The 23886-nt window shown below is 40.8% G+C and overlaps 1 protein-coding gene and 1 pseudogene across 2 annotated transcripts in view; both read left to right on the forward strand.

Moving 5' to 3' along the window:
- The window catches only part of DIXDC1 (DIX domain containing 1), a 77143-nt gene that overhangs the window by 6384 nt on the left and 46873 nt on the right, over nt 1–23886 (forward strand). The window contains exon 1 of one of the 2 annotated variants that reach the window (XM_054592532.1): nt 1634–1833. The exons of the other annotated variant lie outside the window; for it this stretch is intronic. Coding sequence (XP_054448507.1) covers nt 1774–1833 — 60 coding nt within the window. The 5' untranslated portion in view covers nt 1634–1773. Of the gene's footprint in view, nt 1–1633; nt 1834–23886 lie in introns of those variants that run through there. 2 annotated transcript variants of the gene reach the window in all.
- LOC129086078 (actin-related protein 2/3 complex subunit 1A-like) lies at nt 18647–19398 on the forward strand (annotated as a pseudogene).

Below are 23886 nucleotides of genomic sequence, written 5' to 3' on the forward strand. Positions count from 1 at the left end.
GCATTAACATGGGTAAGTGACTCACCTGAGGGTATATGGATTGTGGTTCTGGTGAGGGGAGTTCTTGGCAACTAAATTCCCCAGACAGATTATGAAAGATAGTCTGCTGACTTCTGGGCTGCTCAGATTCACTTTAGTTTGTTGTCATGGTTTTTCCCCAGCCTTAGTCAGAATGGAACCCACAGTATTAAACCAGCAGCAACTACTTAGTACCTCTGCTGGCTTTCTGCTCCCTGCTTGCTGTGGTCAGAAGGAAGGTATCTGTCTTCTCAGAAGCATATTTGTGTTTAGCAGCTTTAAACATTCAGGCAGGATGTTAAGAGCCCTTACTGACTTTTCTTGATAAGGTACTAATGGTACTTGGGGAGAGAATCTGGGCCTTCTGCAAAATTACGAGTATCAAGTCCTAGCTCCTCACACTGTCTCTGTCACTGACCAGCTGTGTCCTTAGACAAGGCCCTGACCTTTTCTGAGCCTTAACGCTAAAACCCTTCCCTTCCATCTGGGATCACGAGGTGTAACATAATACGTATGGGTGTTCTTTTAGCTTCCAGTTTTCCTATAGAAACAGGAGTGTGCACTGAGAGTACAAATGACTACTGTTCTTAAAAATAAGTAAGGCTGTGACTCGTATAACTAGAAACAGAGGGAATAGCTCTGTTTCACTTGAGCAAACTTAACCTAACTTTGAAAAGCACCAGGACATTTTTGTGGTTTTTAATTAAAAACCATTTAATTAATTTAAAACTCATTAAAAAGTATGGGCTTTACATTTTATTTTATTTTTTACTGTATTTTATTGCATACTCTCCCCTCACTCCCCCCACCCCCATCACCACAGTTGTCCATGTCCATGAGTCCTTCTTCCTTTTTGCTCAATGTCTCCATCCCCTAACTCCCCCAGAGCTGTTAGGTTGCTCTCTATCTATGAGTCTGTTTTACATTTTAGAAGTTATCCTAAAAAGAAAGAAAGGGCTTTTGTTGTTGTTGTTAAAATCTTGGTCATCCTTGGTCTACCCTTGATGTTTCTGTTGTGATCCCGTGTGATTTGCTTAGCTCTATTTCTATTAAATATGTCCTAATACCATCAATAACTAAAGTTTTCTCTATTTTTTAAATCTCCTGAATCGTTCTTCTTTTTCTCTCCCTTTTGCTTCCCCTTCTTTAGCCTAACCTCACTGTCCATGCCGCATGTGGAAAAAGGTTGCTGTTTTCCGCTAGTGGTGGTAGGGTAATCCTATGATGCACTCATCTTCCCACCCACACCATGCAGTGGGTACTTGAGGCCCTCAATCAGCAGATCTTGTGCGCGCGTGTGTGTGCGTGCAGCGCGCGTTCACTCAAACATGCCTGTCTGCAGACCTGGTATGTGCGTGTGTGACTGCAAGCGTATACACACGCCGGCCGGCGCGCCTGTTTGACAACGTTGTGTGCAGCGCATGTGCATGTGTGTGCAGCGCGCGCGCGCCCCCTGCACTGCTGTCCCTCCCGCAGGCCAGGGCCGAGTCAGCCCGGGAGTGCAGGTCCAGCCAGTGCGCACCCAGCTGTTTCTATAGGAACCACGGCAGCGCCCCCGCCCCTTCTGCAGAGGCCTCCGTAGGAGCATGCCCAGTGGAAGCCGCTAGTTGGGCTCAAGTCTGGATTTCCACTAAGTGGCTTGGGGGACTCTGGAGAAATCCCAATGCGCTGAATCGCGAGCCTTTGTGTGCAGTGGGAGGAGGAGGCGCGGCAGCCTGGCCTGGAGACCCCGCCTGGGAGCCTCAGGCAGGAACAATGCTAGCGTGCCTTACCCGGGGGAACTTGCTGGACGTCCTGCAGGAGGGCTTCAACGAGGTAACTGCTCCTCCCACTCTCCAGTTCCCCTCCCCCAACGCTTCCCGCCTAACCCCTGGAAGGGGTCCTCTTCTGCCCGCATCCTCCCGATTGCTAGAACAATTCGCCTGCAGAGCTCTAAGGGGGCTTCTGTGGTGCGTTCCCTTCGGAGGGACGGGTGGAGTGGGGGAAATCAAAAGGGCTGCCTACCACCAGCTAAGTGGGCATGGACCTTCTCTGTCAGCTCACCTGAGCCCAGAAGACAGGACCATAAATTTAGAGGTTTTCTCCTTCCAGAAGAGGTTGTCTCTACTCTACCCGGGGGATTCTCCCCAAGGAAATTCCTGAATAGATGGGAAAAGTGGTCATTTCAGGAGCTAACAGATAAGCCGAGGGAAGGGTGGGGTGGCATTGCATTGGTAGAAAGTTTGTGAGCGGGCAGGGTGGATAGTTGGTCCATGTGCAGTGCCCTCTTCATGTTGATATCTTTTACTAAATCCAGAGCAATAGATTTCTCCACAACCAAAGGGCATGATTGGCAGAGAGCACCTAAGAAGAAAGAGAAGGCTTGGGTTTCTGGGCCCAATTTTGGGGAGCCAGCATTTGCTCCCTCTGTTTGAGAGTGGGGAACTGGGGCTCCAACCTGGCAGGCAGCATGGGGGACAGGGTCTTTTTCTCTTCACGGTTTTCTTTCAAAATTCTGTTACATATTCCATTGCCTTCCCGTGTGACTCAGGAAATTCTGACTTAGGATTCTTTCCCTGTTGCGATTTGCTCCATGCCTTTCACTGCTTCTGAGCCCCACCCCTTTGGGTCGCCTTGTCCCAAGATCTAGGGAGACACCTACAAGGAGACCCAGACTGTTAGTTGTGTCTTTCTTCCTCCTTTTCTTTCCTCCTCTCCCTCTCTTTCCTCTCTTAAATTGAAGATTTTAAAAAAACAACAACAGGTTTTAGTTAAACAACGACCATATGAGTACATTCTTTTCTTAAATATGAACATTGTAGGCAAGACTGAGTGCCTTGGCCACCCCTCCAGTCTTGCCTTTTCCCCAGACCCAACAATTCTCATGAATTTGTAAGGTTTTCCTTCTACAGCTGTAGTGCAGGCTCTTAATTCCTGTTTCTAATTAAGAAGTTCTGCTGCCCGACCTGTCCCAGAGCCTCCAACAGTCCTGGCCTCTGTGCCCCAGCCTTGTTCCCCATAGAGGAAAACTACAGAGATGCTATCCCAACTTAACCTACTGAGTCGGAATTTTCCTTTGGCTGAGGGGTGTCGCAGCCTTTATTGAAGGGCAGGGTTTGCATCCTGCCTGCACTGCGGGGATCCTCATCTGTGCATCAGTCCTCTGAACACATATAAGGGGATTGTTAGCAAAGAGCCAGAAAGCCACCTCTTCGAGTGCTTCTAGTATTACTGGTTCCTTTTTCCTCTGCCTTTGGGTCTCCCTTGGTCTCAAGCTTCACGTGTCTGACTTAACCACCAATTATTGCAGAAGCCTCTTAGGTCTTCTTCTGGCCTCCCCTTTTTTGAACTCAGTTGCCAGGTATCTGGTCCTACTGTGTCATCGGGAGGAGAAAACCAGCAGAGTCAGTCCTACTCTTTGCCTTCTGCTCATTTTCACTTCCAGACCTTTCCACTGAAGAGCCAAGAGGCTTGGTGGTCTTTTGAATGCTTTAGTGTGTCCATAAATATTCTCTGACCTCCAATTCTTATAAAACACAAGGGAAAGGGAGAGTGTTCTTTTTTGGTGGTCAGGGAGTCTTCATAAAAAACAATAGACACAACTCTATAATTATTTCATCTCTAGAATAACACATTAGTGGTTCTTTTTTCTTTCTCACATTTGATTTTTCTACCCATCCTGTAACTTCCCTCCACCTCTCTTACTGGCTAATGTATAATCCATTCCCTTCTTTTAGTGAATTTGAATTCTGACAGCCAATAAGTACTTTTGGTTTCTCTGAGAAATTGACATAATCTAAATAATAGTAATATGTTAAATCTCAAAGGTCCCTTAAAGTTTAAGTAATTCATTTATATACATAATAAATCAAAGAATTGTTTTCATACACTGTATCATACATTTAATGCTACTGAATAATGCTGTGATTAATTATTTCAGAATTGATGGGGCCCCGATTGACCTATTCCAGCCTCTAGGGTTGCGCAATAGATTCAGTAATATTCAATCTCTTTTGTTAGAGTCATGTGATAAGGATGTAGATAGGGACTTAAAAGCCAGAGTCAGAATATACTTCAACTCCTCTAAGAAGCTCTTCTTACTGAGGCGAAGAATCCTCCATAAACCCAGTCATCTCTGGGGATTGCTCCAAGCATATCTGAAGCTATTCATCACCTGCATGCCTTTAAGGTCTGTGTAGTTAGGGCTGTGACCTCATTCTCTATGACAGAGAAAACTGCCACAGGAAATAAAGCTATGGCCCTAATTGATTAATTATTAGGGAACCATGCAGCAGAGAGAAACCCCGCCCTATGAATCAGGGCTTCCCTCTACCCACCGTTGGTTCTGTTCTCAATCATATGCCACTATGCATAACTGTACGTGACAGAATTTTCTTCTGTCATGTTCCCTGAATAAAGCCCTGGTCTCAACATACAGACACATTGTTCACAGAATTGATCTGTGTCAGTGCTTTCAGTGTAACCCCTTTTATTGACATGGTTAATCTGCTTTATGAATTTTCCACAAGTTTTGGAATCTGCCACATTCTGTAGTCCACGCTGGCTGTCATCCCCTTTCTCTTATGTTTTGGGCCTGGCCTTTCTATAGTTCACATTTGTTTTCTCAGCCACTTAGTATTGATGTCATATGAACATTGTCTTTAGTTAATGTGCCAACATGAATTTTTGCAAGTGTTTTTCTGGGGACCAGACTTTCTTTAAAAAGTATTTTGGTGCTTGTGTTGGAAGGTTTTGGTAGACTGAAGACCATAACATAGTTCAGCCAGTAAGCATTCATTCATTTATTTAGTTCATTTATTGGATGAGGGGATGGATAAAATAATCGAAGAATACCTAGTTCCTGCTTCCAAGAAATTTATAAGGAGAGATTTATCAGTGTACTAAAAAAACCATAATAGGATGCTTAAGGTGATAAGTGCCGTAAAAGAAGTAGTGTTTGAGGGGCATTATAGATATCTTCTACTTCATGATATCATGAAAAGTACCATGTATTTACCAACTTACCTGCTTACTGAAACCAGACATTTTTTCCTGCTAATCTGGAAAACAGGCATGCAAGTACTCATTCAACAGACATTCACTGAACAGTTGTGTTTACCAGGCCCCATGCCAGCCTCTGGAAATAGAAGTCAAAAAACATTGGGTCTGTGCCCTCACAGGTCAATGAAAATAAATAAATGTCCAGAGTATAAAACTCAGGAAAGTTGTGGTGATGCAGAAATCCTGCTTGTCAGGCAGAGCAAACCCGTGTCTGGCTGGACTAGGAATTGCCTGAGGGACTGAAAGTTTTGGGAATGATTTAAAATATCGGTCAACAGGAAGTCAAGTATCTGAGCCTTAGCCTTTTAAACATATGACCTGGGAGACTTTCCCTACCAATTTTTCTCCATGGAGAAATTTAAATCCCACATGGAGATTCATCTGCCTGGCAGTCCTGAGAAATACAGGAAGAGCCTTTGTCTGGCGTCATTCCCATAAGGGGACATAGGGTGAGTGAAGAAGGGGATTGGCATGTGGAGCAGCTGCAGCATATCTCCTAAGTGCCTCATGCCTTCCATGGGGTAGGATTTGCAACATGAGGCTAAGCGGAGGCTTTCAGACATTTTCACTGACTTCCTCTGTGCTTTGCTGTAGAAATTAAGGGCCAGTTAAGTCTTTAACGTAACAAAGCACCACACTCCCCAGCCTTCTTTTTTCTATCCTGACTGATTTCTCCTCTCCTCACCCAAGCTCATTGGCTTTATTCCCACAGGAGTCAATGCCAGCTAAACAGATGCTCCCTGGCAGCGAGCTATCATGCAGCATTATGTGATGGGGAGTGAGGGCCTGGCCAGGCATGTGGAGCAGTGATAGGGCCTCTTTGCCAGGTGCCATGGGCCTTGTTGTCTAGGCTGTGAGGACTCAAACTGAAGGGAGCTTTCCTGAATGTGTTTCCTTATTTGTTATCCCCACCCCAGGCCCTATTGAAGTGGTCGTGGACATAACCTTCAGTGGTCAGGTATGGTAGGGGGATAGAGAAGCAATCCCCAAGGCACTGAGGGTTGGCTCCATGCCCCGTTTTTAGTAAAGGACATGCATTGGTTATACAGTGATACCTCATTCACTCATTCACTCATAAGCATTCATTGAACACTTACCTTGTAACATGCACTTGTGAAGAACAGAGTGTTTACAGGGCTTGTGACTAATGGAAATTTAAAAATAAGGTTAGGAAGTGAAATTTTTCAGAAAGTCTTTAGGTTTTTACTTTCTGGTATATTATTTTTTGACCACTGAGCTGAACACTAATACAATGAGCCCTTCCCATGTAGGGAAGAAGAAAGTTAATATTTTTACTTGTGAACTTTATTTTTACCTAATGCACCACCAAATTCAATAAACAAGTAGCCTTTCCTGGCCAAGTAAGGGCCTGAAAGCGTTAATAGGGAAAAAAATACCATACTACATTCTTTTACTGGCAGAAGTTAGGCCAGTAATAACTCAAGGTTTCCAAACCTCCTGCTTCCTCTCAGTTTCTCAGCAGCAGCCCTGCCCCCTACCTCCTCAGCTTCTATTGCTAGACAGTGGCTCAGAATTCGAAACAGGTATCTGGTTTCACTGTGAAACTGATTTCCTTCCTGAGCCATTCAGATCTCCTGAACTCTCCAGCACATCACAGGAGTCCTGCTGCTTTTCTGGTTTGCCTTTCTTGCCTGGCAGCAGGGAGCCAGAAAGCCCACTCCTTGGATGTTTCTGCACTAAGGAGTGGTAGGTCCCCCAGACTTCTCTGAAAAAGCCCAGTCAGTGCTTTTGCAGCTCTAACCAAACAAGTCCCCTGTAAGCAATTCTCTTTGACCTTGAGGCTTAGAGGAGACAGAAAGCAGAGGCTGAGTTTAGGAACTTGTTTGGAAGGAAGGGCAGGTCCCAAAGAAAAACAAAGTTACATTTGGCAACAGGAAAGCTTTCAAGGTTAAGGTGTCCTGCACAAATTAAGATGGTAGACAGAATTGTCTTTATTGGAAGAGTTTAAATTTATGTTATAGGGTTAGAGAAAGCTGATGAAGAGTATGGGGTTGCTGAGGGCTCCTCCCCATTCCAGCCACTCAGCTTGAGAGTGGTTCAGTCTTGTCAAGCCAAAATCCTGCTCAGATGGCTTTGACTGTTGCTGCATCTGCTTTTCTTTTTCCTGAGATCTGACTTCAAAGGATTGTCATAAAAACCATCTGACTTTCTAGACCTCTGGATTACTGAGGCATCCTTCTAGCTTCCACAGAACAAGTTAGAGATGGTAATTCTGGATCAAGATTAGTTCTTTGTGGCCACAGGTTTGTGTATTTGATTTCACAGACATTGTATGTTTGATTGTCTTGCTTTTCTTTTTTTCTTTTTTCTTTCTGTTGTCAAATGACCTTTAATTGAAATATTTTCCTTTGTAGCTCTTAGCTAGCTGGGCATTCCACTGCACCGCTGCTGACATCATTTATGATGTCATGAGGGTGATGGCTGTCACCGTTGCAACACACAGCCTGGGCAGGCCGCAGGAACTCCTTAGTGTTTTCAAGAGAGTTTTCTAGCTAAAGATCAGTGCCACATCTGTGAGGCAGTGTGGACAGTGTCATCAAGAGTGATATTTCCACTGTGCTTAATTTTATTTATTTATTTTATTTTTGCTACTTTCTGTCTCTTGGAGTTTCTTCGAGGGCTTTGATGATCAAGGCAGGGGCAGAAGGTATTATCTCAATTTGGGTGCGTCTGTTCTGAATGATGGGTTTCACTGTAATCCTCAGACCCTTACAATTGTTGCTGGTGGAAGTGGGGCTCTTTCACAGGATCGCAGCATTTCATGGGCCCACGCAGGTGAGATTGTGGTGTGGCAAGATTTATTTGGATGGAAATAGAAGGCTGCCTTTGAGTTCCCTGTGTCTCATGTCTGCCTGTCCTGCCATGGAAAAAGTCTTATTGTGTCCTCAGCAAGGCTAAAACAAAGGCCATTGTTCAGAGTTTTTGTTTCATTGTCCCGGCATTAGCAGTCTCGGTCCCTGTCCAGGGAGGTCAGCACTATTCCTGGCTATGCTCCTGTACCCAGGCTCCCACCCAGAGCCTGCGTTTGGAGTCCATGCAGCTCCTAGACCTTCATGGTTACTATGGAGAGAATGCATGAACATACAGGGCAAGCACGTGTTCCCAGGTGCACGAGAAAGAAGGGCTTTGTTCCCTGGGATTATATTATCTTGCATTTGGGAAGGACCAGGAGCTTTTTAAAAATAACAGGTCAACTTCCCACGCTTTCACAGGGCCTGACTTCCAACCAATCCTTTGTTTCCCCGGGCTAGACTGACCAGCCTCTCTGGTTGCCATTTTGGCTCTTACTGCACATGTGCTTACCTCCCCTTGTTTTATCCTTTTCCCCAGTAACCTACAGGGAATGGGCCTGCAGCTGTCACATCCTGGTGAAGCAAGCAGGCCCATGCTCCCCTGCTGACTATCCTTAACAATGTCTGATTCCCTTTCCTTCCTCTCTTTACTAATAACTAGCTAACTAACTACACTAACACAGTTACCAGTTGCTTTGGCAATGTCATCAGCAGTTTGTTTAAGAGACAGACATCAAGGGCTGATCTCGGGGACCAGGATGGACAAGGCACCTAGTTCCTACCAGTGCACCTCAGATATGTGAACAATTTTGATCAAGGTGGGATCGAACTTAGTGGCATGGCAGAGGCGGCTGGTGTCAGATGAGCCTGGATTCGATATGAACAAAGCAAGTCGCACCTAAGCCTCCTCAAAGGCAAAAGCCGGGAGTGTCTTCCTTTTTTTTTAAATTAGTTTGGTTGCAGGTGCCAAGAACCCCACTTGAACTAGCAGAGATAGAAAATGGAATCTACTGACTCATGAAATCCAAGGAAAGGCTGAAAAACTAAATCCTGGAGTGGGCAAGGATGGAGCAGAGTCTCAGTGAATATGAAGAACTCAAACACTGATAGGGTTTCTCCCTCTGTTTTTTGGCTCTTATTTCTGGTCCTTTCTGTGGGTGGCTTTATTCACTTTCACTACAGGTGGCTTTTCTCTCTCAGGTGAGCAACATAGCCCCTGGCAGCATCTAAGTTTTGTATTTTACAAGTTTGTCAAAAAGAGGCTGGGAGAAACTGAGAGAGAAGGGTGGTGGGGAAGGCGACTCATTCTGTTCCTAAATGTGAGATCAAAAAATTTCAGAGCTCTACCGGGCTTGACCAATCAACTTAGCTAGACCAGGCAGCTGTGGCCGATGGAGGGCATGATATAAGAGCAGCCCAGTACTGAGGCCCACCATTGAGTAGGGAGAGAGGGCATGTTTCTGCAAAAGAGGGAATCTTGTGAGCTGGACAGCTATGCCAAGAGCTGTTAGTTACACCTCCAGCCTTTCCCTACCCCCTTTTGGCCTGATCGGAAACTGATTGTGGTCCTATGGAGCTTCTCTAGAATGTTCAAGATATATTTCTTTTTTAAAAAAGATTTTATTTATTTACTTTTAGAGAGAGGGGAAGGGAGGGAGAAAGAGAGGGAGAGAAACATCAGTGTGCGAGAGATACATCAATCAGTTGCTTCTTGCACTTCAGAGACACTCTCAAGGCATGTACCCTGATGGGCAATCGAACCGGCTACTTTGTTTCGCAGGCCAACCCGAATCCATTGAGCCACACCAGCCAGGGCCACGATATATTTACTAATAATTAAGATATTTTCATTTTGCTGAATCTATTGTATTTTGTCTTTGCTAAATAGTTGACTTATAAAATGATACTGCTAGAAGGAGCCCTGGCTGGTGTGGCTTAGTGGATTGAGCGCTGGCCTGTGAACCAAATAGTCACCCGTTCAATTCCCAGTGTAGGGCACAACAGGGTTGCAGGTCAGGTCCCCAGCAGCGGATGTGTGGAATGCAAACATATATTGATGTTTCTCTCCCTCACTTTCTCCTTCTCTTCCCCTCTCTAAAAATAAATAAATAAAATCTTTAAAAAAATGATACTGCTAGAAGTAAATAAAATTCAGTGGGTTTTCCCCCCAGCTGATGCAAGAACCCCTTAAGAGGTTATTTCACTTGGCTTGCAGGGTGTAGAGGAGTAGAGGGGGCTAGGCTCTGAATTCCCTACTCTGGCACTAACCAAGAATCACTGCTTTTCCGTATTTTATTTATCTGGCTTTCATACAAATTAAAATTTGAGAAAAAGATTCTGAGGCCGCCCCCCCAGAAAGAAGAAAAAAATGGAACTGCTAGTTCAACCACTGGAGAATACCAGTCTCTTGCAAAAAGCATATGATATTTCATAAGTAGCTGTAGTAAAATTTAAAACCAGGGCCTAGACTTTCACTACAGTCCTCTTTAAAGATAACATCTTTGTGGTGGAAGTGGGTGGTGTGGCTGGTTCTCATGAGTGTCTGAATTGTTCAAATCAGTTTTTTTAGAGCCAGCCATAGGCATTTATAGCAAGAACGGGGTCTTGACCTCTCTTTTGGATACCAAGTATAGATATCTTCAGGTCTGAGAGGAGACACAGTGAGGCTTAGTTTAGTGGTTGGCTGTCAGATTAGACTTAAAGGGAAGGAAAAAGAACTAGTCACTGTAACCCTTAACTTGTAAAGAAGAACAGGTCCACTCAGCTGTGAATCTCTGATCTTTTTGTTTGATGCCATGTAATAGGTCTCTGTCAGCATGCAGACATACGAGTGACATAAAAAAGGACATTCTTCAGATAAAAATTTTTGTCAGTGTTTTGATTGAAGGCATACTTATCAGTTTTTTAAGTTATGTGAATCTGGGCAGAGTAGTAAATATCCTCAGCATCTCAATGTCTACCAGTGTCCTGGAATGTTGTCTGGATCCACGGTGAAGCCAGTGGAGAGTCCTAGTTCCTTGACCAGCCCCAGTGCAATGACTGTCCCCATCTCTGCCACTACAACAATGCCACATAGCAAGGCCACATCTTGGAACTTACTCCACAGAATTGCTCTACCCTAGAAATCATGAACTCTGAAACTCTACTCTCTGCTTAAACCCCAGTTTCACACTTCTCCATTCCCATTCAACTTAGGTTCAATGACATCAAGTTCTCTCCTTACTGTTCTCTGTCCTCTCAGTGGATCAGCTCTGCATTGGTTTCTTCTCCCTGGTGCAGATTCCAAGGTCAGTCACTTCAGAGACACTCTCACCACCATCCTTGGTTCCCTGGTGATTACTGCTTTTCCTCTGATTCCAGAAGTTTCCTCCACTCACCGCTCAGGCCTGCTACAGGAAATCACATAGGCTTGCTGATTGACTCAATTACAAAATTAGTTTCCAGCCCTATTGAGTCCTTGGTGCTGTCATTGTTCTTTCCAGCTTCCCACAGGGTCCCTTTCCAGAAGCCTCCCTCATTTACCCTGTTCCTTTCATTCTCAACAGATAAACCCACCTACTTCATAATGAATAGAGGGACATTTCTGTTTGAGCTCCTTCAGCTTCTCTCTTCCCCACCTCCAAATCTCCCCATGTACATACCTATTCCTGCCTCACCACCATCAAAGGAGGGAGGGGCCCTCTTCTTCTCCTCTGGAACCTTGCTGCATCATTCACACCCCTCCCCTTGCATCTGTTTCTCCTTCACTAACTCCTTCCCTGAGCCTAGAAATGTCTTCTTATCCTAAACGCCCTCGTTCTGTTCCACCTTCCTTTCCAGCCACCCTTTTTCCTCCTCTCACTGCTTTGGTTTTTATACTTCCTGAGATCTTCTCAGTTCACTGCCATCTGACTTTTAACCCCACCACTCTACAGTATCTGCTCTCAAAAAGGTCACCAAAGCCTGTTAATTATTAAATGAACTGGGATCCTTGGTCCTCAGCCAGACTTTTGTACAGCATTTGACCTTAATTGACCATCCATCTTAAAATTCTCTCATCCCTGGATTCCCACATAATATTTTCTCTTTCCTTCTGATTGCATGTTCTAAAATCATTTTTTGTTGGTCGTTTCACTTCCTTACTCCTTTAATGCTCATACATCCCATCCTCTGCCCTGAGTATTCCCTTTTCTCTCATTGTATGCTTTCTTCAGTATTGTAGAAATACATTCTTTGGAGTATGGTGGAATGGGTTCAAATCCTATTTTCATCAGTTATCAGGGCCTTGATCTTGAGCAAGGTTTCCAGTATGGAAAATGGGGCTAATAATATCAATTATAACGGGTTTGAAGAGCAAAGGAGACATGCATATAAAGTGCCTCTTTCAATGGCTGGCTGACAAAAATTGCTGCTTAGTACATTTTCTTTCTCTTCTTTCCCCTCAGTGCCCTCACCCTACTCCCTTTCCGCCAAATAACTTCTTGTAGTTCACCTTACTTGTAAGCCCAGGATTTGGAGCCACACTGAGTTCAGATTCTTCTTCTGACACATACCAGCCCTGTGACTCTGGGCTTTTTGTTATTCTGAATCTTGGTTTCCATGTGTGTGAAATGGGAAAGATAGTTTCTCTAACGTGTGTGTGTGTGTGTGTGTGTAGTCTGTTCAGAAGGTGTCCAACCATGTAATATGAAAAATAGAGACATTTACTGAAAAAGACACAAGGAACATTGTGCATAAGACAATGACACCTCCTTCCCCTTCAAAGTAGGCACCTTGGGACCTCACACAGTTCTCCCAATGCCATCAGCTGCCCCGTCATATTTTCCGGAATCTCACGGATGGTCTGAAATCTCTTCTCTTTCAAAGGTGATTTTAGTTTTCGGTAAAGCCAGAAGTCACAGGGTGCCCAATGTGGGCTGTAGCGGGGCTGAGTCACCTGGGTGATTTGATGTTTCACTAAAAAACTCTGAACAAGACATGATGCATGAGCAGGTGCATTGTTGTGATGAAGCTGCCAATCACCAGTTGCCCATAGCTGCAGCCTTCTGAATCTGGATAGTTTCGATGGAGGAATGTTCAAATTTAACGCAAAATTTGATGCAGATTTGTTGCTCTACTTGCTCAGCTATTTTGAATGCAATGGCTACCTAGTACACATGCTCATTCAATGGCGACTACCACCCCCACTGACTAGTACGGTGAAGTCATCATTGTTCATGCATGCACATCCCAGTCCACTCTCCTTGGCTGCCAGGTTACGTCAATGTCGCATAAACCATTCTTGTTATATTAAAAATGGTTGGACTTTTTCTAGACAGGCCTCACATGTATACATGAAACAGTGTGGTAAAATGCTTAGCACAGTACCTGGCATGTAGTAAGTGCTCAGTACATGGTAGTTACTATCTCTCATTTGCATCTGTGGCTATACCTGGCACACATAGATCCTCTCAAACAAGTACCTCCCACCCCACCCCTACCTCTTATGCACTAGACCTGAGTTTTGCCAGCTGGCTGTGGAATATCTCTACCCTGATGGTTTAGAAAGAGTTGAGATTCTTATTCAAAACTGAACTCTTGCTTTTTCCCCATACTAGATCTTTACATATCCTGCATCTCTGTTAAACCATTGTCACCCAGCCAGTTATTCATGTGACTTTTTGGACCCTCTCTTATCAGTCACCTCTGACTTGTTTCTGGAATTTGTCCTTTTCTAATTATACAGCTTCAGTTTAGGCTCTCAACTTCTCTCACTGGAACTGTTTCCTCATTTCCTTGTTTGTTTCTCCCACTCTGGATGATGCTCCTTCCCATATTCTACACTGTGTCCAGAGTGACCTTTCTAAGATGTGGGCGTCACGGTTTCACTGTCCAGTTTGAAAACTCCAGGCTTTCCTGCTGAAGGTTTTTAAGCCCTAAGTTTAAGTGCTGGTTGGTTGTGCTGACCTATTTCTCCATCATCATTGCTTGCCCCACACTAATTTATTAACTGGCTATTCCTACAAGATACCATATGCCTTCACAGCTCTTCCTTTTTTTAAAATCACCTGTCCCTCGGATGCCCTTCTCTACCTAACAAACATCCTTAACGAACCAGCCAAATGGTTCCTTCCCTTTTGACCCTTCCCTGACTCTCACATCCTTCCATCATGTTGCTCCTTCTGTGCATGAAAAGCATTTTTAACATTTCTCCATTGCTGCAGTAGTCATTTTAAGGCATAGTTATTAATGTGCCTGTAAGCACTGGGCTTGGCACAGTTCCTGGAAGTGTTGGTTGATTTGAATAAATGAATGCATGAAATGACAGGGTCTGGAAGGATCTTGAGAGATGGAATCTAACAGGTTGAAATTTATAAGAGTTAATGTGGATTAAGAAGATCAATTTTAAAAGATCGGAGATGGAAGAAATTGGTTCATCAGCAGAATGTGTTAAATATTACTTACAAGTTTTTGTTGCCAGCATTGTGTGAGTCAACAATGTGAGGAAGTAACAAAAACAAGGAAGAGAAGAGAAAGGGGAAGATGAATGTGAAATTTTTTGGATAAGGATGCTGTGTCTGGTTTTACACTACAGAATTGTGGTTGTTTCTAGGTATCAGGATTTTAGAGGGGCTTAGTCCAGAATAGCAATAATTGTTACAGCATTTTTTAAAAGATTTGTTGGAAATATCAAGATAGGCAAACTACTAGCTAACACAATAAAGAAGAAAAAAGGAGAAAGCACAAAAGACAGAATAAGTGGTAATGGAGAAGTAACCAATGAAACAAAAAAAATTATGAATGTTTGCAGTTCTATGTAAATACATTTTAAAATGTTGAAGAAATGAATAATTTCCTTGGGAAATTCTGATGATCGAATTTGTTAGAGATAGAGGATGTAAAAAGACTATTATTTTTGTAGAAGAAATAAAGAAAATTATTAAGGAAATATTCCTCAAAAAAGAAACTAGGCCCAGTTTATTTCACAGGGGAATTCTGCCAAACTGCCACATACCAGATAGTTACAAAGCTCTAGAAATTATTTCAGAGTATAGAAAATATAGAGAAAGTTTGTACTTCATATGAAGCAAAGAGAATACTGATACCTAAATATGATAAAGACAGTGGACAAAAGAAAACTACAGACTAATTTTTATGAATACCTATGAAGTGCCACATATATAGTATTAATGTAGCACTAATAGATATTTTATTAATAAACAGAATCCAAAACCACATTAAAAATATAATTCACTGTATCAGGTGAGTTTAAGTCCAAGAATTAAAGGTAGGCTCATTATTAGGAAATCCATTAATATTACATAGTTAACCCTACTAATAGGTTTCAGGAAAAATAATCATAAGATTATCTCCATAAATGATGACAAAACTTTCAACATTCAATATCCATTCCTCATAAAAACACTCAAGAAAATATGACTTGATGAATACTTTATTAATAAAAAATATACTACCCTCACCCAGTTTCCCCTCTTGTTAACATAACCATGGTATGTTCATCAAAACTCATAAACTAATGTGTATACAACACATTACTATTAATTAAACTCTGGACTTCAAAAAAAAAACAAAAAGAAAAAATATATATATACTTCCAAAATCAGTAACTTACATATAGTTTTAAAACTAGTAACTTTTATGTAGTTTTAAAAACAGTAACTTACTAAATTAGGAAACACCACAGGTATTTTCTCTAAGTCCAGAAACAAGGGAGGGAGGCCACTATCTCCACTTCCACGTTGTACCAGAGGTACTGGCCAATGCAGTGAGACTAGAGAAATTGATTAGAGGCACATGGCTTTAATAACAAAGGGAAACTATTTATTTTTATACTTGATATGATGGCAGTCCTGAAAACCACAGCGAATCGTGGATAAAACTCAAACAATTAAAGATAAGGTAACAAATTATAAAATTAATATACTGAAGTCAGTAGCTTTCATATACAGCAAAAGTAACCAATTAAAAAATGCAATGGTAATAAAGGTCAGAGCAGAAATGAACAAAATACATTCTAGAAAAACAATACAAAAGACCAGTGAAACCAAGAGCTAGTTCTTTGAACAGATAAACAAGATGGATAAACCTTAACCTGACTCATCAAGAAAAGGAGAGACCCAAATAAAATCAGAAATGAAAGAGCAGAAGTGACCACTGACACAAAAATACAAAGGAGTATAGAAAATATAATGGTAGAGAAACCTGATTTTTAATTACAACAAAGAAGATTGATTTCTTAGCAAAGAACTCAACAAAAGATGTGTAAGACCTACAGGAAGAAAACATTAAAACACTCTTGACAGACACATTTGAACAAATGGAATGATATCACCAGTTCTTAAATAGGATGATTCAACATCATAAAGATGACAGTTCTCCATAAGTTAATTTAGAAATAAAATCCCAATGAAAATTCCAACAGGCTTTTTGGGGGAGTTAGATAAATAGACATGCAAGAATAGTCAAGAAACACTAAAAAAATGAAAATTTTTATGTCAGAACTAGAACAAATAATCCTAAAATTAATATTAAACCACAAAAAACCCTAAATAGCCAAAACAAACTTGAGAAAGAAGAACAAAGTTGGAAGTACACATTCCCTGATTTCAAACTATATTGCAAAGCTATAATAATCAAGACAGTATAATACTGGCACAAAAACTGACACATAGATCAATGAAACAGAATAGAGAGACCAGTAGTAAACCCTAATTTGTATGTTCAGCTAATCTATGATAAAGGAAGTAAAAATATACACAGGAGTAATGACAGTTTCTTCAACAAATGGTGGCGTGAAAACTGGACAGATATATGGAAAAAAAAATGAAACTTGACCACTCTCTTACATTGTACAAAAATAAATTCAAAATGGGTTAAAGAATTAAATATAAGGCCTGAAAATATAGGAAGTAAACCATCTGACATCAGTCTGAGTAATATCTCTGTGGACATGTTCCCTTGAACAAAGGAGACACGAGAAAAAGTAAATGTGACTACATCAAACTAAAAAGCTTCTGTACAGGAAAGGAAATCTTTAACAAAACAAAAAGGCAACCTACTGACTAGAAGAGTGTATTCACAAACTATATATCTGATTAGGAGTTAATAGTCAAAATATTAAGAAACTAATACAACTCAATAACAAAACAATAAACAGTCCAATCAAAAAATGGGCAGAGGGCATTTCTCCAAAGAAGACATACAGATGGCTAACAGACATTAAAAAAAGATGCTTATCATCACTAATGATCAGGGGAATGCAACTTAAAACCACAATGAGATACCACCTTATACCTGTCAGAATGGCTATTGTCAAAAAGTCAACATGCCCTGGCTAGTGTGGCTCAGTTGGAGCACCATCCCACACACCAAAAAGTTATGGGCTTTATGCCTGGTCAGGGTGAATGCCTAGGTTGCGGGTTCAACCCCTGGTCAGGAAGTATACGTGAGGCAGCCAATTCGTGTTTCTCTCCTTTCTTCTCTCTAAAATCAATGAACACGCCGTTAGGTTGAGAATTGTTTTCTTTTTTAAAGTCAACAAAGAATATGTCGGCGAGGATGTGGAGGAAAGGGAATCCTTGTGCACTTGGTGGGACTCCAGTCTGGTGCAGCCCCTATTGAAAACAGTATGGAGAGTTCTCAAAAAACTAACAGTAGATATATCATATGACTCAGCAATTCCACTTCTTAATGTATAGTCAAATAAAATGAGAAAATAATTCAAAAAGAGATATGCACTCCTATGTTCATTATAGCATTATTTACAATAACCATGACATGTAAGTAACCTAGGTGTCCATCCATAGATGAGTGGATAGAGAAGATGTGACACATACACACACACACACACACACACACACTATGGAATGTTACACAGCAATGGGAAAGAATGAAAATCTTTCCATTTGTGACAACATGGATGGATATAGAGGGTATTTTGCTAAGTGAAATCAGTCAGGCAGATAAAGACAAATACCATATGGTTTAATTTATATGTGAAATCTAAAAAAAAAATGAAACAAACAAAACACAGACTTAGTAACAGTGACCATAGGGGTGGTTACCAAAAGAGAGGGGTTGGGGTAAAAATGGGAAGGGGCATATAGTCAGTAATATAATAAGTTTACAGGGTGACAGAGGATTACTAGAATTAGTGATCACGTTGTAATGTATAAAATGTGAAATCACTATATTGTACACCTGGAACTAATATAACCAATATAAGGTTATATACTAACTGTACCTAAATAAAAATATAAATTGAAAATATAAGAAATTTTAAAAATTATAAATACTTTTTCAGAGGGGAGGGACTAGCCCTATTAGACATTAAAATGTACTACAAAGCCTCTATAAATCAAACATTGTAGTGCTTTTGCATGAATAAATAAATATATGAGTGAAGTAGAATACAGAACCCAAATATAGACTTAAGAACTTAAGGTAATTTAGTATATGATAAAGGTAGCATCTCAAATCACTAGGGTAAAGAGCGACTTTTTAACAAATGGTGCTGGAACAACTGGGTAGCTATTTGAAAAAAAAAATGAATTGGATCCATATCTTATATCATACACAAAAATAAACTCCAAATGGATCAGGGATCTAAATGTAAAAAATGGATGGGCCTCAGTCTTCCCTTCGTGCCCATGGGAACCTGTTTGTGTTGAATGACCAGAGTCCCCGCGTTCTTCGCTCAAAGCTGGTCCAGACTGCCCCCACATCAGCTGTCTACCTTTTGAAAAGACTTAAGAAGAATGTGCTTGCATCAGTTTTTACGATAGCCAATCACCCTTATGCCTGGAACAGCGATTCTACAAAAATTGCCCTAAGCCCCAATAATCATGATATCCACATCTGTAAAAAGAATAGGAGTCAGTGGGTTAAAGCTCATATACTCAAGGAGCACAATGGACACATCACATGTACCAGCGGGGCTCCCAGGAGCGACAACATTGTCACTTGTGAGGCAGACCTCAATGCCTATGTCTGGAGTCAGGAAGATGGTCTGGAAGCACACCCTGCTAATTCTGAGAATTAACTGCACATAATTCTGTCAAGTGGTCCGCACGAAAGAACAAATTTGCTGTAGGAAGTGGAGCACGATTCATTTCTGTTTGTTACTTTTAAGTCTGAAAATGTCTGGTTGGTAAGCAAGCATATTAAAAAGCTACTTTGCTCCAGGGTCCTCAGCTTGGATTGGCACCCCAGTAATGTCTTGCTGGTGGCAGGATCATGTGATTTCAAATGCAGAGTGTTTTCTGCACACATTAAAGAAGTGGTGAACAACCAGCAAGGTGCCTTTTGGTGAGTTGATGTCAGAGTTTGGTGGCAGTGGCACTGGTGGTTGGGTGCATGGTACAAGCTTCTCCACCAGCGACAGCCGCCTGACTTGGGCCAGCTACATCCGCACCGTGTCTCTTCTCAACACCTCAAAAAGCATGCAGGTCTCAACTCTGAAACAGAGTTCCTCCCCCTACCAAAGCTAGGCATTCCAAAACAGAGTATCCAGAACAACATATTTGCCTTGGGCGCTTCTGCCAGGTGAGCCAGAGGGTCACACCAAGACCACAACACAGCTTTGGAGATGCTGCGCCAGAATAGCACTACTGGCACCGATGGAGCCATGACAGTTTGGGATTTCCAGATCTTAGAGCCTGGTATCCAGGGCCCTCAGATAATGTGAAGCTGAGCAGGCCTCCCAGATCCAGCATGACAAACTGACAAACTGCCTCCACGACAGCTCTGCCATTAGATTGTGAGGAGAGCAAGCTGCAAGAAAAAAAACCCCACTGAAGACACATATCTTACAAATGCGTGTGTGGTCTTGTTTGAATATAAGTGCTGAAAGTGTTGGTTTTGTAAAAGCAACAGTGATTGTGTTTATCTTTTTTTTGTTTTTGTTTTCGCTATTTCTATTCTTGACCAAAGCTTCTCTTTTAGTAGTTTATTATGGAAAATTGCCACACTAACTTAAAAGAAAGGGTATGGAGGTATGTAAATTTATTAAAAAATTAAGTGAAAGTACTGAATGTATAAAAATTTTTTTAGCCTTGGCTGCTGTGGCTCAGTGGATTGAGTGCTGGCCTGTGAACCTAAAGGTTGCTGGCTCGATTCTCAGTTAGGACACATGCCTGGGTTGCAGGCCAAGGGTTGGGAACAGGAGGCAACCAATCAGTATTTCTATTGCACATTGATGTTTCTCTCCCTTTCTTTATCCCTCCCTTCCACTCTCTCTAAAAGATAAATAAATAAAATCTAAAAATTAAAAATAAAATGTAAAAAATGGAACCATACAAGAACTAGGAAAAAAACAAACAGGTAAAATCTTTTTTCTAACCATAACTTAAAATTCAGAGGCAATAAAATAAAATATCAATAAATGTGATTATATAAAAATAAAACCTTTTTAAAAACCAAAAAAAAAAAACACTATAGAAAAAAGTCAAAAGAGAGCTAACAAACTGGGAAATATCTGCAACATATATCAGGTGGTACAAAAGTAGGTCCACAGTTGTGAGTACCCAAAACAGAGTTTATTCTTGTATTATCATTTACTAATTATTGTATTATTTTCCATATGAACAACTGTAATGCTACTTAGGCCCCAACCTGTATAAAGAATTCTTAAAAATGGAGGGACAAAGGACCAAAACTTTTGATAGAAAAATGGGAAAATGACATGAACAAAGATATGATATAAAAGTGGTTCAAAATAATACAAAAAGAGGGTCAAACTCATAATTAAAGAGATGAAAATATAAACAATACTAAGATACAATTTCTTACCTCTTACATTGGCAAGAATTAAAAAGTACAACAACATATTCTGTTGTAAAGTCAGAGGGAAAGCATGCTCCAAGGCATTGCTGATGGGAATGCAAATGGATACAACCCTTTTGGCAGGGAATTTGGCAATATCTAATACTATATTCTTACTTGCCTTTTATACCAGCAATCCCAATTTTTGGAATCTACCCTGAAGTTTAGACCTCCATCCATGCATATGGTTACTTATTGCAACATTGGTTAATAAACATGCATATGGTTACTTATTGCAACATTGTTTGTTCTCACAAAATATTGGGAAAAACCTAAATGCCAATATATAGGAGAATGGTTAAATAAATATGGTGTATCTACATAATGGAATACTATGTATCTGTAAAAATGAATAAGGAAGATCTCTAAACAATATAGAGTGATTTCCAAAACGTATTAAGTGAAAAGTTCAAGTGTAAGAAGAATATCAATAATATACTATTTTTCACATAAGGAAAAGAAAATATGCATTTTTAAAATTTTTTGGATAAACTGGAACTAATGAGATTGGTGACCTACAAGGGTGGATAGCTATGGGGTGGGAAAGAGTGAAGAAAAAGGAGTGGAGTAGAAAGGAAGGCGGTATGACACTTTTCTGAATGTGTTTCAGTATCCTCTGACTTTTAGAATCATTAATCCTTCCCTAACCCCCCAAAAATAAACAATTAAAATCAACCTAAATGTGGGGAGAATCCAAAATGAACTACAGCTAGTGAGAAATGAACTTGAAATGTATTACAGATGAATAACAATCACACTGAAGGGGTAGAGAGGAAAAGGACTAGCCTAAGTCACTCTGGAATTGGTATTTTCACTATGTACTATAAGGCTAAAGACAAAAGGTACTATATATAAATATTATATTATGGTTAATATTATAATACTAACCATACCTTGAGTAAATTTTTTTCTCAAGGTATGGATTAGCAATTCTGACACTATGTGGTGTGTTTTATAGGACTGAGCAAATATTAGTAACTATACTGTGGATAGTAATAGGTTTCTTGCTGTGGGAGAAAGGAGTTACAAATAAGGAAAAGGGAAAGGGAAGAATAAACCTTCTGTGGTGTTGGATTAGAGTAGGGATCAGTATAATTTATGGTATAATTCATGGTGTGCCTCTATCTATCCAGATAAGTAGATCAGGATATGTGTGTATACATACACATATTTTCTTTTTTTTAAAATTTTTTTCAAATACATTTGTCTCTGCCTTCCCCTCGCCACTTTGCCTTGCCCCCTCACCCCTCAACCCTTCCCCTTTGGTTTTGTCCATGAGTCCTTGCTACATGTTCCTTGACTTTCCCCTTCCCTTCCTCCCCCCCCGCCCCGCCCCCCGCGCCCGCCTCCATCCTTCCCTTTTGTCTCTGTTGGTTTCTTTTCCTTTCAGTGTTACTGGTCTTATTTTCCTTGCATCTTTGTATTGTTGGTTAGGTTCCGCTTATAGGTGAGATCACATGGTATTTGTCTTTCGCCCCCTGGCTTATTTCACTTATTAGCATAATGCTCTCTAGTTCCATCCATGCTGTTGCGAAGTTTAGTAGTTCTTTTTTTCTTTCTGCTGCATAGTATTCCATTGTGTAAATGAGGTACCACCTCAGCCCATCAGAATGGCCATCATAAACAGATCCACAAACAACAGGTGCTGGCGAGGCTGTGGAGAAAAGGGAACCCTAGTCCACTGTTGGTGGGAATGCAGACTGGTGCAGCCATTGTGGAAAGCAGTGTGGAATTTCCTTAAAAAGCTGAAAATGGAACTGCCTTTTGATCCAGTGATTCCCCTGCTGGGACTATACCCTAAGAATCCCAAAACGCCAATTCAAAAGAACTTATGCACCCCAGTGTTCATAGCAGCGCAATTTACAATAATCAAGTATTGGAAGCAACCTAAATGCCCATCAGTAGATGAGTGGATCATACACATATTTTCTACACTACTGCTGAGAAGGCCAAGGATGTCACTCAGTAGCAATGCACACATCTCATGCCCATATTCAGTTTCTAAAAATTATTCTCCAAAAAAAGAAAACCAGAGTTCTTTTGAGAAATAGCTGATTCCAGAGGTGGGGCAGTACAAGATGAGGAATCTGGAATATTTTATGATGCCAGAAAGTAAGGAAGTGTTCAAAAAATGGTCAGGCCATATGATCCAGAAACTCTACTTCTGCATCTATATATCCAAAAAGATTGAGAGCAGGATTTTGAGGAGATATTTGCACACTTCTGTTTATGGCAACCATTTTTCGTTATAGCCTAGAGATGGAAGCAACCCAAATATCCATCAATTGATGAATGGATAAACAAAATATGGTATTAAAAATGTGATTGAATATTAATCAGCCTTAAAAAGGAAGGAAATCCTGTCGCAACTATTCCACGGGTGAACCTTGAGGATATTAGGCTGAATGAAATAGGCCAGTCACAAAAAGACAAATACTGTCTGATTCTACTTACCTGAGTTTTTAAAGTAGTCGAATTCATAGAAACAAATTAAAATGGTGTTTGCCAGGGGCTGAGAGGAGCGGGAAAATGTGGGGATGTTGTTTAATGGGTAGAGTTTCAGTTTTGCAATATTAAAAAGATCTGTAGAGTCTTTGCACAACAATGTTAGTTAAGATGGTAAATTTTGTTGTTTTTTACCACAGGTAAAAGAAATGGCTGGAACATATGAAAAGGATACAGGAACCAATATTTGTCCCAGTGGCCAAATCTGAACAATTTGAGCAACAAAATAATGATAGTAATGGATTAATGTAATAAATAAAAATAAAATAAATTTCCATGAGCCTATACTGATATAAATAAGTGGGGGAGGAGGGAGAGCTCTTCCTAATGTTATAAATTCCAATTAATAACTGTGGGAGGAGTGATGATTAGAAAAATCATCATTTAGGAAACACCATAATAATAATTGTTCCAGGAAAAAAAAAATCAATGGATGTTAAATTTCAAATGGACAGGTTAAGTGATGGTGACTAAAAGGATATTTTTATAGTTTCAAAGCATTTTCCCACAATATACTTATTAATTACAAACGGGAAAATGTCAACTTTACAGTAGAGGAATGTGGCAGACACTACCTAAACCAAGAGACCACAGTTAACTTCATCAGCAATAAGATGTATTGGCATTATGTGCCTTTTGATATAATGCACTGAGAAGAGCAGAGTATGACTTCTGTGGTATTCTTCCCCAAATCCATAGCCTGAATTTA

This window comes from Pteronotus mesoamericanus, unplaced genomic scaffold (genome assembly GCF_021234165.1).
Source record: "Pteronotus mesoamericanus isolate MK-2021 breed Mesoamerican mustached bat unplaced genomic scaffold, CSHL_Meso_final scaffold_36, whole genome shotgun sequence".
NCBI lineage: Eukaryota > Metazoa > Chordata > Mammalia > Chiroptera > Mormoopidae > Pteronotus > Pteronotus mesoamericanus.